Here is a 12,124-nt window from a genome sequence, read left to right on the forward strand (position 1 = left end):
AACAGGAGGTTGCTAGCATTACTCCCAAGGCAACATCCCCAATTAATTTGATTCCCAAAAGAAATAAAGTTAATTTTGCTGCTATGCTTTCAGTTTTTACTGGGTATCAAAACATAACATTGTTAGACAAAAAACCCACATGAAATTGTCACATTTCTCTTAATGCATACATACATACAAAACCCAAAAGGCCACAACAGCATATTTAATTTTGGGATATCCTAAGTGACCACTGCAATTTACCCTTGTTTTTAATATAAAACCTGTATGTATCTGACTGTAAGAACAGCAAACATAAATACTAATGGAAAGAACAAATTAGTATTTTGCTCTCAACAGGGTTTCAACAAGATTTTTAGACATAATAAAAAGCTGTTGCAGAATGAGAAAATATGGAGTTTTAAAGTACAGTTAGGCACCACAAAAGAATGACACAAACATCTCTGACTTATTTCCTGTTCTCAAAATGAGTAGTGTGGGGGACACAATAATCCCAAGATACAAAGTAGACGAGCTGTATGCAGCAAGTATACATTACCTCTTCCTAAGCCACAAATCACAGCTGACACTTCCAAGTACACAGTTACAGTTTTGAGGATGCCCTTTAGTCTCTAAAATTGTGTCCCTTTTCTCCAGTTAAACTACTAAGGGATACCACAGGCCTGCTTATGAAAGAAACCTCCGCAGACCCAGGGGTTGGAAAAAATCTACAGAAGACAGAAAGTAAGACAATGTTTCTCTGAAAGCAGCTTACTGAAATAATTTTACATAACACTTTGAACTTCAGCAGTTTGTTTTTTTAATCTTTTGTGGCAATTCATTTAAAAAAAAAAAGTCTGAGCTTTCTGGATTTTCACTGTAAGCATACAAATGCACACAAAAATCTACATTATGAGTATATTTAGTATGCAATTACCTATGTCAGCTTTCCCTTTTCCACCCTATCCTGAGGCATGTGATGATTTGTTTTTGCAGGGAGGAGATAAAGTGGGGAGGGAAGACCACCTGAAGAGCACACAGGTAGAGTTTCTGAGTAGAGATATTAAAAAGAAGCTAAAATTCTTTTAATACAGCTTCATGTACACACAGCCAACCTTGAAGTGCCATATAATGATATTCCTCTCAACAGGTGCCAGCTGGGAGAGTTCTCTGGGCTCCCATTTTAAACAGACACATGCACACCCAGTGACCACCTCTCACTCAGTAAGGCACCACACACAAAAGGCAATGCTGGAATAGGATGTGCAGCCACCCTAAACTCCCTTCAGGAACTGTACTGAGGCCGATTTAGGATTTGTAAAACACTGCCTTAATTATCCCAGTAGAGCCAAAGTGAAATGCAGGGCAAACTGCCTCCCCATAGGCCATTCTGAACTCAGGGGGTTTGGGTTGGGTTTGCATTTCAAGCTCAGGGGCTCTCAGCTTCTCCCCTCTCCTTGTCATGGAATTCAAGGCTGCTCCTGGCAGAGCTCCTTCAGCAAAGAAGGTTAATCTACGCTTTCTGCCCCAACTCAAAGCTTGCAACAGTCTCACTCATCCAACAATAATAACAAAAACCCCAATAATATCAATGTTGTCATAAGCAGAAGCACCCTTTTGTGCCATCTCTTTATGCTGTATTTTCAGATAATTCTTTGTGAGCCGCCATTGAGGCAGGATCTGGTTCTCACTAATCCTACTTTTCATTGCAGATATTATTAGCACAGGAAGAAGTTACACATCCAAAGTCAGCTTTGCTAGTGACAGTGCCACCACTGCTGTAAGCAGGACAAAGAGAGCACAGCTTGCAATACTCCATGGTACAGCCACACAGGTCTTGAGCTAAGGTTAATTTACTCTCAAGTTCTAAAATTTTCTCCAGAATGATACAGAAAACTCTACTCCTCACTAACAGCTTTATGTTGACACTGAGTAGCAGTTTTCAGTTCTCAAATCCCAAATCATGAGGGGGAAACACAGGAGAGGTCTAACACAGGGCAGATATCAAAACCTGTACAATGTTTTATCATTTTCTTCCCCTACAACTACAGGAGACACTTCTGCCATCTGGTATTGGGCTGGCACAGGAATTTTGCCAATCTGCTCCCACATTCATCTGCTTCTGTTAAGCAACAATCAATTACTTTTTTGGTGAACTTCTGTGCTGGTTTTGGCTGGGGTAGAGTTAATTTTCTTCACAACAGCTAGCAGGGCTGTGTTTTGAATTTGTCCTGGAAGCAATGCTGATAACAGAGGGATATTTCAGTTACTTCTGGGCAGTGCTCACAGAATCAAGGCCTTTTCTGTTCTCTCCTCACCAGAGAGGGGGCTGGGAAAGAAGGAGCTGGGAAGGAACATGGCTGGGAGCAGTTTTGTGGACCTCAGTTACCAGCTGTGGTTAAACCTTCCTTCCTCCCAAGTTCCTGAAGATGAAGGTCAATGTAATAAGCTCAATCAACCAATACCAGATTGTTATGTTCTACCTGATGTGATACCTTGTGTTCCTCATTTGGATAACAGAAGTTATTTTACACTTTTTTTTCTTTGCATAGACAGAATACTGAATTAAGCTGCATATTCTTTCTGTCTGTAACTTCTGATAGAGGTCACATCTTGTGAGAACTTTCAACAGGGATGCAGAGAGAATAAAAAACAGAACAAACACATCAGTGCATGCCTAAGTATCATGGGTCAGAATACAAATGCTTGTTTCCATGGAATAAAAAGGTACTGAAGAGAGAAGATTTTAAACCAATAATAACCATCTCAGTTAGCATCAAAATCCCCAGCACATTATGAAATTTTTCTTTGGAGAAAGAGGTAAAATTTATTTCCCAACTCTCATTTTCAAATTCATTGGTAAAATGTCTTAATATATTTTACAACGATTTATCATCTTGATATTTGATCTAATTTGTTCTTTTATCTCTGAGGAAAACAGACAAGGCAGCCTTTGAATACTCCTCTTTTAAGTTTTCTCCTACACCAACCATACAGAAAGGAGAAAGCATGATTTGAGTACCTGGTGCTGATGGTCCCCTTATTTCAAAAGTGACTTGACAAGAGCTCATTTCTGCGGAACTTTTGTCTTGGGATCGTTGAAATCTCCTAGAGTGGGAAGAAAGAGAACTAATTTGAGGAACAATCACTTCATTTGGTGCTGCTCCAAGTAAGAGGAAACAGAAATCCCACCACCTACAGGGAAGCAAGCCACTTGTGATATTACTGCCTGCGTGAGCAGTAGAAGTAGAAAGCTCTTTAAAAGCAGCTGCAGACTCAAAAAACAGCATCCAGCTGCAACACTGGCATAAGAAAAAGACCACTAAATCAAATACCATATGCAAGTACCAGTATCCTGCAGCATTTATCAGTCTTCAGCAGAGACTTTTCAAAACTCTCTAATTTTGCTTCCAAGGAGGCCCCTGGAAGGTTTTAAGGGATTTAAGATTAGGACCCTTGGCAAACAGTAGCTTCAGTCTCATCAGTGCTACTCTTCAGCATCCTCTACAAAGCACAAGAAAGTTTCCACAGAGAAGCACAACCACCCTGAAGGAAAAGGGCAACAACCCATAAGAGATGAGAGCTCTCTGCTGTCACTTGTCCACCCCTGCAGGCTCTGCTCCCCCACTTCCAGGCTTTCACTGGAAGCACCAGGAGCAACTGGAAGTACCAAGCAGCCTTCAAAGCAGCCCAGCAGGACGAGACTGCCTTTAGCCAGGACTGCAGCTGAAGACTGACTCTGCCTCAATTTTCTCCTCCAATGCACAACACCTTGACTGAAAAGAACTGGCAGAAGCCCATTTTCACCATTACAGCAGAAACACTATTGATATATCCCATCCTTTTATATTATTTATAAAAGCAGCAGTCATAGTAAAGTCCACATATGGATGTTGCTAGACTGTCATCCCCCAAGTATATCCATCTGGACATGAGCTACAAAATAACTGTAATTATTATGTGCAGAATGAATTTTGCAATGCTTTCAATTAATCCAGTTCTCTGCATCACTGTGAAGGGCTTTTTGTTCTGCATGTGTTTTGTTTGGTTGGGGTTTTTTTTAACTAAGGAAGTAGATTGTTACTATTGCTATTTTTGAACAGGACAAATAGCACTTTATTTTAGTATAGTCTTGGTCAGCAATCTTTTAATAACAACATCAGAAAGAACTAACAACACTGAACAAAAATTTGCCTTTCATTAGCTCTACTACTACAAGGGGACACCCTTGCCTTCAAAGGGCAAGGACAGCTAAATATGCCTTGAAAGCAAAAGACAGATACCAAACAGAAAAAGGAAGCTCATCATCAAACCTCATTCCTTGTGGGCATTTAGAATGTTATTGCAGGTACTGAGCCTTCAGAACTGTTTCTTCTGGATTTTGTCCTCCTACTCATCTATTCCTACTGTAACTACAGCTGCCTTTACATTCCTTTTTCTCCTCCCTTATTTTCCCTCTCCATGCCAAGGAAGATGACTTTTTAGTAATAAAATGAGAGCAAAAAAACCCAGTAGGTATATAAAGGTTTCTGCTCACATATCCCAATTCTGCATTTGCCTTTCACAAATTTTATCTTTCTCAAATGATAAAATCCCAGACTCCTGAAGCTAGAAATAAGCACAGCTGATAAACAGGAATTCCATGAAGGGCATGCCCCTTAGGAACTTTCTCACCTGTGTATGTTAAGTGACACATTTTAGCACTTGTTTCTAGCAGTTATTTATAGACAGAGAAGCACAGCAGGTTTCAGTGCTGAAACTAAGACTGGACTCACAAAGCTGGTCTAATGTGACAAAAAAACCTCAGTGTAATGCAGAGAATATAAAATACTAGTGTGCATTTATGATGACACCAAATGCCTGTTTGGACAGCCTTTAACTGAAAGGGCAGAGGAGCCAAAGGGGAAATGAAGGAGGCAAAAATGCCTTGCAAAAGTCAAGCAGGAAAGTGAAAGCGGATATGTGCACCCAGCTCCCCAAAGCAAGAATGTGCTTTTGGCTTGCAAAAAAAAAAAAAAAAAAAAACAAAAAAACAAAAAAACAAAAAAACAAACAAAAACACAAAAAGTAAAACAAAACCCAAAAAAAGCTGTTTCCAGAGCCAATGCAACGACTCAAACTTCACAAAACCCAGCATGTGTCCTACTGCAAATTAACTAACTACTCAACTGTTCCTAGAGGATCATCCAAAATCCTCCTAAGTCTACAAAGCTTTTAGCCAATCTTGCAAAAATTCTATGTACCTACTTTCCAGATAAGTGTCGGCTTTTCTAAACTCCCTAGTAAAATAATTTATTTTTCTATATAGGAGTAGCCAGTTGTGAGGAGGTTTTGATAAACTGACTTTGTAATATTGCCAAAACTCTACCCAAAATGCATTTTATCTCAAAAACCTACTCAGCCTACCCAAGGGATGTATATGAAGAAAAGAAAAATTCCACTTCTCCAAGCAAGAGCATGGTGTTTTTCTAGCAGAACTGCAGGTACAGGTATTGCTCTTATATTTAGGGTCAAAGTACCATCTCTCATTCTGAAAAAAACATCTTTTCTTGCACTGAATGCAAACACACAGCAAGGAAAAACAAGCTCTGCTTTTTGCTAAGGAATCAAACCTCTGTGGTATATTATAAGGCACTTATAAAAGGAGTCTGTGCTTTCAAGACATGATACAAAAACATTTTACTGCAGGGGGAGGGAAAAAGCCAAACAAGCTAAGTTTAGCTGTCTAGTTACTGATGGTTCCTGAAAAGAGATAATAATTTAATTCCCAAAGTGGAATGAAAAGCTTTAACAATCAAATTCTTTGACCTCTAAGTGTCAGGCATCTTTGAAACAGGATGTTCCTTCCTTCAGATTTTCAGCACTGCTTAACCAAAGAAGCTGGCAAAGAATTAACAAAATCCTCTTTTGCTCCCCACTCCTGTCATGATGGGCTTTTAGGTGAATGCAAAGAATTTTCAGCTCAGAGGGGTCACATCATAACTGCTATGGGGAACTGAAGCAAATTAGAAGAGCTACATTAAAAATGATAAGTATTTCCTAATCAGCAAATATTAATAAAATCAATTGAGCTGATTTATAAACTAGAAATCCTTGTGCAACAACCCTTTTTAAACAACCTCTGAGTCCAAAAGGAATAAAGCTGAATTCACATCTGCAGCAGCTACAGGCATTCAGATGCTAACCTGGGTGCAAACAATTGCTCCTCTTCCTTTGGTCAGCTTTTACAGACTACAACCACGTGCAAGAAAGCAGTGAACACCTGAATCTCAGTTCTCATGGGAAAGACAAATCACTCTGGTATAGACTTATCAGCACTTCACTAAAAAAACAAACAAACACAAACAAACAAAACAACCCCAACAGGAAAGATTAACAGGAAGAAAAGAATAGGAAATCCCAACTCTCTTCTTCCTGATTCTAAAAGAGAACTTCTAGAAAATGCAGGCAAGGAATAAAAGATGACATAATACAATCAACTGTTAAAGTGTCGCAAAGTATCACAGATTTCCTCTAAAATGAGGTAATAAATGTCATCCTGGATGGGAAAGACCAAAATATTTTTTGGTTCTAGTTAGAAATATACCAGGACAGGGACGTGATTTATTAATTCAAATCTTGAAGTTCATTTGAACCTTCTGGCTTACAGGTCTGGTGATATATTAAAACCCTTCACAAGCCTTCAGCTTTAGTGGATTATTCTGCCTCACCCTTAACTTCCCTAACCTTTCCAATATGATTGAAGAGGTGCTGGCTGCTTGCTGTACCACGTCTTATGTTTTTTCAGGATTAGCTAAATACACACCAGGTAATCTGGGGCAATCATGGAATATAACAGTCTATCTGACAAACACTGAACAAATTCCAGAATCATAAAAATTCACAGCAGACATGCATGCAAGCTTACCCACTCTCTACTCATTACAACCAATATTTTTAATAGCAACTTGAACAAGTTTTGAGGTTTTGATTCTGGTGGTCCAAGGGCAGGCTTGAAGTACAATGGGATATTTTTTTTAAACTGTGGAGACTAACAAGCCTGAAGGCCTTGAACTTTGGTGCATGGACAGAGGGCTTTCAAAATTAGGCAGGGAACGCTTCAAGCAACTACCTTGACAGACCTGAAAGAAAAGCTCATTTTATCAACTCTAAGTTGACTGTAAGGGCTGCAGAATGGCTGGTTACACTTAGCACATCCATTATGGATAATCAGACTTTGGCAACACGCTGGTAAGAAAGCAAAAATGTATCAGACTCACACCAAAGTGTCACATTTCTCTTCTTCTCTCCCCACAAAAAGCCACCAATCTCAATCCAATAAACTAAAAGTAAAAAATTCTGATAGAAAGCTATCAACCCAAAACTCTCTTGGGTTACATTATATTTAAAAATGACAGGATAATATGCAGCGCAGATTTTTCCAATGAGATGAAAAAATACAGCTCACAAAGTATCATTTTAATGGCTGGGGATTTTTTTTAAACTAATAAATTTTATAGATACTTAATGGGATTTTTCACACGTAATAAGGCAATTAAGTACACAGGTGGCACAAAATTCCTGGAATGCACTTTAGCACTTTCAAACATCTGATATTTAGTGTCAGATTACTTCTGCCTGCTCTATTACCAAATTTGCTTATTTAGCTGCAGAAAAATGAAGCCCATTGCACTGGGTCTGGCTGAGAGGGAGTTAATTTTCCCTGCAACAGCCCTGACAGAGCTGTGCTTTGTACTGGCAGCTAGAAAGGTGTGGATAACACCCAGAGTTTCAGCTGAGCTCACACAGCATCAGGGCTGTCTCTCCAACATTCCCCACTATCACCAGAAGGCTGCGGTGGGCAGCATTCCTGGGAGGAGACACAGCCAGGACAGGTGACCAAAGTGACCAAAGGGACATTCCCGGTCACATGACATCAGCTCAGAGATTGATACATTCAAAAAAAGAAAAAAAGAAGGGAAAAAAAAAAGCTATAAGAAAGGAGGGTGTTTGTCTTTTAAGACCTTTGTGTTCCAGAGCAGCTCCTACCCATATGGAAGCGCTGCTTCCCTAATGGTGAAACAGAGAATAAAATCTTCTGTTTCTCCTTGCTTCTGCAGAAATTATTATGCTGCATTAAATTGCCCCTATCTTGACCCCTGAGGCTTTTCCCACCTTTTTCCCCCTGAAGAGAGGAGTGACAGAGCTGCCAGGTGGGCAATTGGCACACAGCCAAGATCAACCCATGAGCACCTCCTGTGCACAAACAGGCTCTTTCATAATGCTAGCACACATTTCATCACACATCCTGCTGCACAGGCCTGCAAGTGCACAATCCTAAAAGTAAACATGCTCAATCATTTCAAAATATCGCTCCATTTATTGCATATAAAGATAAAATCAGCAAGGACTAGAAGGCTGGAGTATTTTTTGTTTTATTTTTGTCATTTTGAGCTGACACTTTCCACCTTAAGAGAAGAGACTCATGAGCTGTATCAACACCCAGGAGAGTCCAACTCCACAATGAAGCAGGGGAAAGGTTCCACAGCCCCAGCCAAGTCATCTGACAGCTGGGAGGACACAGAGCACCCATTACAGCCTCCCTCATGAACCATGAGCTTGATCACAGCCCAGCCCTGTGGGAGAAGGTACTGTGCTCAGATTTTACCTTCCCAAAAGATGTGCTACACACAGCAATAGAAAATCCGCCACACATCAGATCTACTGCCGTGCTGAACAAAGGGACACGAGCCTAAGACACACACTGTGATATTCCAAAGATACCAAGTGGTATCTGGGTAACCTTGTACTATGATGAACAGATTTTGTTGCCTGTGGTTGGTCCTAATGAGGTATCAGATATTACAGAATCCATCTAAAGCAACAAATTAGACATGCAAGAAAATTATGTAACAGTAGCTGACGACACCTGGGTTTTAGAACAGCGTCAGAGGATGTATTTGTCAGGGCATTCCCTTTAACAACTGGGAGAGAATTTTTAGAAACAGCATTACAGCATCAACCCCTTCATGTTCAACCAAACAAGAGGGTTCTTCCTGTCCCCTCCTCTCCCCCCACTGCACCTTGACTGCAGGAACAAGGACAAACTCAGCAGGTCTCTCCTTCTGCATTGCAGTGCTAACACTGGACAGCAAACAAACTTGCACAGAGGATTTGGACATGCTGTTCTGATTCAAAGGCTGAAATTTTACCAACAGCCTTATGCTGACATTTAGAAAGCCCAAGTGAACCTCTGAAATTGCATCACACGAATACACAGCAAGTGAGAAAAATATTTTGAGGATTGCATTTTCACTACCAATTTAGCTCCCCATGTGAGGGGCCACATCAGCCGTGGTTCCCCCTGCTCACCCCCAAGGCATCTGCTTTGTTTTAAGCAACAAGAAGTTAATTGTTTCAGCATTTGGCAAATACCTGTCCATGTGACAGACCCTTCCACCTCAGCTATGCCACAGCAGTTCAGTGAAGTTCTTGAAGCACACAGGAAACAGCTGGGGCACGTTTGTAAGCGAGACAGAGCAGCACCAGTCTGATTCCTCTTTTGTGAACTGTTGCTTATTACTAACACAGGGCTGACAAGATCTTAGGCAGGGAGCAATTTAGCTCCCTGTGATCACACTAACGTTCCTCACTTAGGAATGACTTGGACAAATAACATGTATAATGCTCCCCACAGCTCTCAACAAACCACTTTTTTAACAGGTTTCCAAAGCCTAGATCCATTCTGTTGAGAGGCAACGTGCTTTACTGAAAGACTAATTACATGGCAGCTTAGGCTACCAGTGTCTATTCAAAATCAATGGCAATCTCCTATTTTTTTAACATCTTATATAGTTATTTTACAGGAAGCAGTGGTAGAATAGAAATATATATGGTAAAAATAATTCCACTTATCAACGATTTCACCCTACCATTAACATTTAAAATATATTGAAGGTTAACCTCCATCTAACACTGCGTGCTCTGACAAATTAAAACACTAATACTAACAAGATAAGCTATTAACTTAAAGGAAAAAGCAAAAAGAGAAAAATGGAATAAAGAATCTGTGCCTGGTTAGGTTGCAGATACCAGATTAATTTTTAAAATTAAGCTTCATCTAGAGCTGCCTCACCAGCGATCAATAACATCCAACCTGGAGCCGGCAGCAGCACCGCTGTGTTCCTCTAGCGCAGAGCGAGACAAAGAGCAGCGCAGCGCACACCCCACGCCCGGCAGAGCCCCGCGGCGCCGCAGCGAGCCCAGCCCGGACACGGACCGCGGGCTCCGGGCGCCCCGCACGGCACTGCCCGCGGGGCCAGCCCGGCCGGGAGGCGGCGCGCCACGTCCTCGGCCCGGCCGCTTGCATAATGCGGCAGCGGCGGGACCGCCCCGGGCCAGGGCTTTAGGCGGCGACGTAAACAAACAGAGCCGCAGGCCCCGCGCCGCCCGGCCCGCCGCCCACCGGGTGTCAGCCAGGACCCGGCGGATCAGCGCGATGCGCCCGCAGCCCTCCCGGCACGACACGCAGCCCCGGGCCGGCAGCGCTGCGGCCGCCCCAGGACGCACGGAGCCGCGCTCTTCCCGCCTCTCAGGAACCCGAGGAGACGTGCCGGTACCGGACGAGGCGCTCCTCCGCACGTCCTCTCAGATAACCCAGCGCTCCCTCAGCGCCCGCTCCGCACAGACTCTGACAGACCCCGTTCAGCCGCGCCGACCGCCCCCTCCGCCACGGCGCGGTCCCACCGCTACACGCGGCCGGTGGCGCCGACTGACCTGGAGGAGCGGCGCGGCGCTCCCAGTCCCCGCTCGCTTTGTGCGGGGCTGCAGACGGCAAAGCCCGGGCTCCCCGCCCCTCCTGCCGGGGCCGCCGCCCGGGGCCGCTGACGGGGGTGGGGAGGGGGCGGCGCGGCCCCAACCGGTTCCAGCTGCCCCCCGCCAACACGTGACCGCGGCCGCGGCCCCGCCCGCCCCGCCGCCGCCAATGGGAGCGCGGGAAGCGCCGGGGGGCGGGCCCGTTCCTCGACAGCCGCGGGCCCGGGGCGGGGCCGAGGGAGGCGTGGGGAGTGCGCGGAGCGGGGGCAGGCGCAGGGGGGCTCCGAGAGGCACGGGGAGTTCGGGGGCGGCTTGTGGCCGCCTGCGCACGGCGGGGGAGCTCTGCCCTACCCGCCTCTCCCGAGGGCCAAGCACCTCCGCTTCCCCGCGCCATGCCCCCGGTACCTTCCTCTGACAGCACGGCGCCGCTCCCCCAGCGCTCTCCCCACACCGTAGCGTGACCCGACCTCCTCCAGCCACCAAGACCTCCCCAGGAGCGCGCACCGACCGCGCCTCGCCGCCGTCGCCACCACACCCCCGTACAGCACTCCCGCTGGCCCCGCGCCCCCTTGGCCGGCGGCGTGCACTGACCTGGCCGAGCGCGGCAGCCGACTGCCCACCCCCCGGTGCGGGGCTGCGAGTGCCGCTGGCCGGGCTCCTGTTGGTGCTGGCAGGGCCGCTGACAGCGCAGGGAAGGGATGGCAGGGCAGGGGGCGGCGGGGCCGGCAGCCGGATCCTGCGGCCCCCGAGCGCACCGGGAGGGCGCGGCCACGTGACCCGCCCGGCTGACGCGTCGCTCTGCGGCGTGGCTCCGCCCCTCCCGCCGCAGCCAATCAGGACCGGGCGGGCGGGGCGGGAGCGGCGCGCGCCGTTCCCTTGAAAGCCTCGGCGCTGAGGGAGCGCAGGGGGCCGGGAGGGAGGGAGAGCGGTCCTGGGCACAGGGCCCTGGGGGCAGGAGAGTGGCCTTGGGGGACAGTGGCCCTGGGGACAGGAGAGTGGCCCTGGGACAGTGGCCCTGGGGGGTTTGGCCTTGGGGACGGTGGCCCTGAGGGCAGGAGGGTGGCCCTGGGACAGTGGCTGTGATGGCAGGGGAGTGCCTTTGCTGAGGCAAGTCAGGCTTCTGCTGCCACCCACACTCCCTCTGTAGTCACCCCTACCTCAGTCCGTGTTCTCTGTACCCAGTCTGGGTAGGGTTGCCCTAAGGATAGGGAGTTCTGCTTCCTAAAGGTTTACCATGGTTAAAGCTGGCTGTAAGCCTATGGCACCAAGGACATGTGTTGGGAAGGATGAAAGGTTGATAAGAAAGTCTCACAGATATGTATGCTTAGCAGAAAGATTTTTAAATGTAGAG

General features: G+C 45.7%; 1 protein-coding gene across 7 annotated transcripts in view; it reads right to left on the reverse strand.

The window, feature by feature from the left end:
- The window catches only part of GPCPD1 (glycerophosphocholine phosphodiesterase 1), a 46,714-nt gene extending 35,152 nt beyond the window's left edge, over positions 1 to 11,562 (reverse strand). For 3 of the 7 annotated variants that reach the window (XR_012579436.1, XR_012579437.1, XM_005489363.4), the window contains exons 1-2: positions 10,735 to 10,912; positions 3,002 to 3,087 (exon numbers count right to left, since the gene is read on the reverse strand). Coding sequence is in view for 5 of the 7 variants with exons in the window: in XM_005489363.4 (XP_005489420.1) it covers positions 3,002 to 3,050 (49 nt within the window). In the remaining 2 variants the exon portion in view is untranslated. Of the gene's footprint in view, positions 1 to 3,001; positions 3,088 to 10,093; positions 10,273 to 10,734; positions 10,915 to 11,364 lie in introns of those variants that run through there. The other 4 variants (XM_005489364.4, XM_074536951.1, XM_014268708.3 and 1 more) reach the window with 4 other exon arrangements.
- Between the last annotated feature and the right edge of the window lie 562 nt (positions 11,563 to 12,124).

The sequence above is a fragment of the Zonotrichia albicollis genome, chromosome 3 (assembly GCF_047830755.1).
Source record: "Zonotrichia albicollis isolate bZonAlb1 chromosome 3, bZonAlb1.hap1, whole genome shotgun sequence".
Taxonomy (NCBI): domain Eukaryota; kingdom Metazoa; phylum Chordata; class Aves; order Passeriformes; family Passerellidae; genus Zonotrichia; species Zonotrichia albicollis.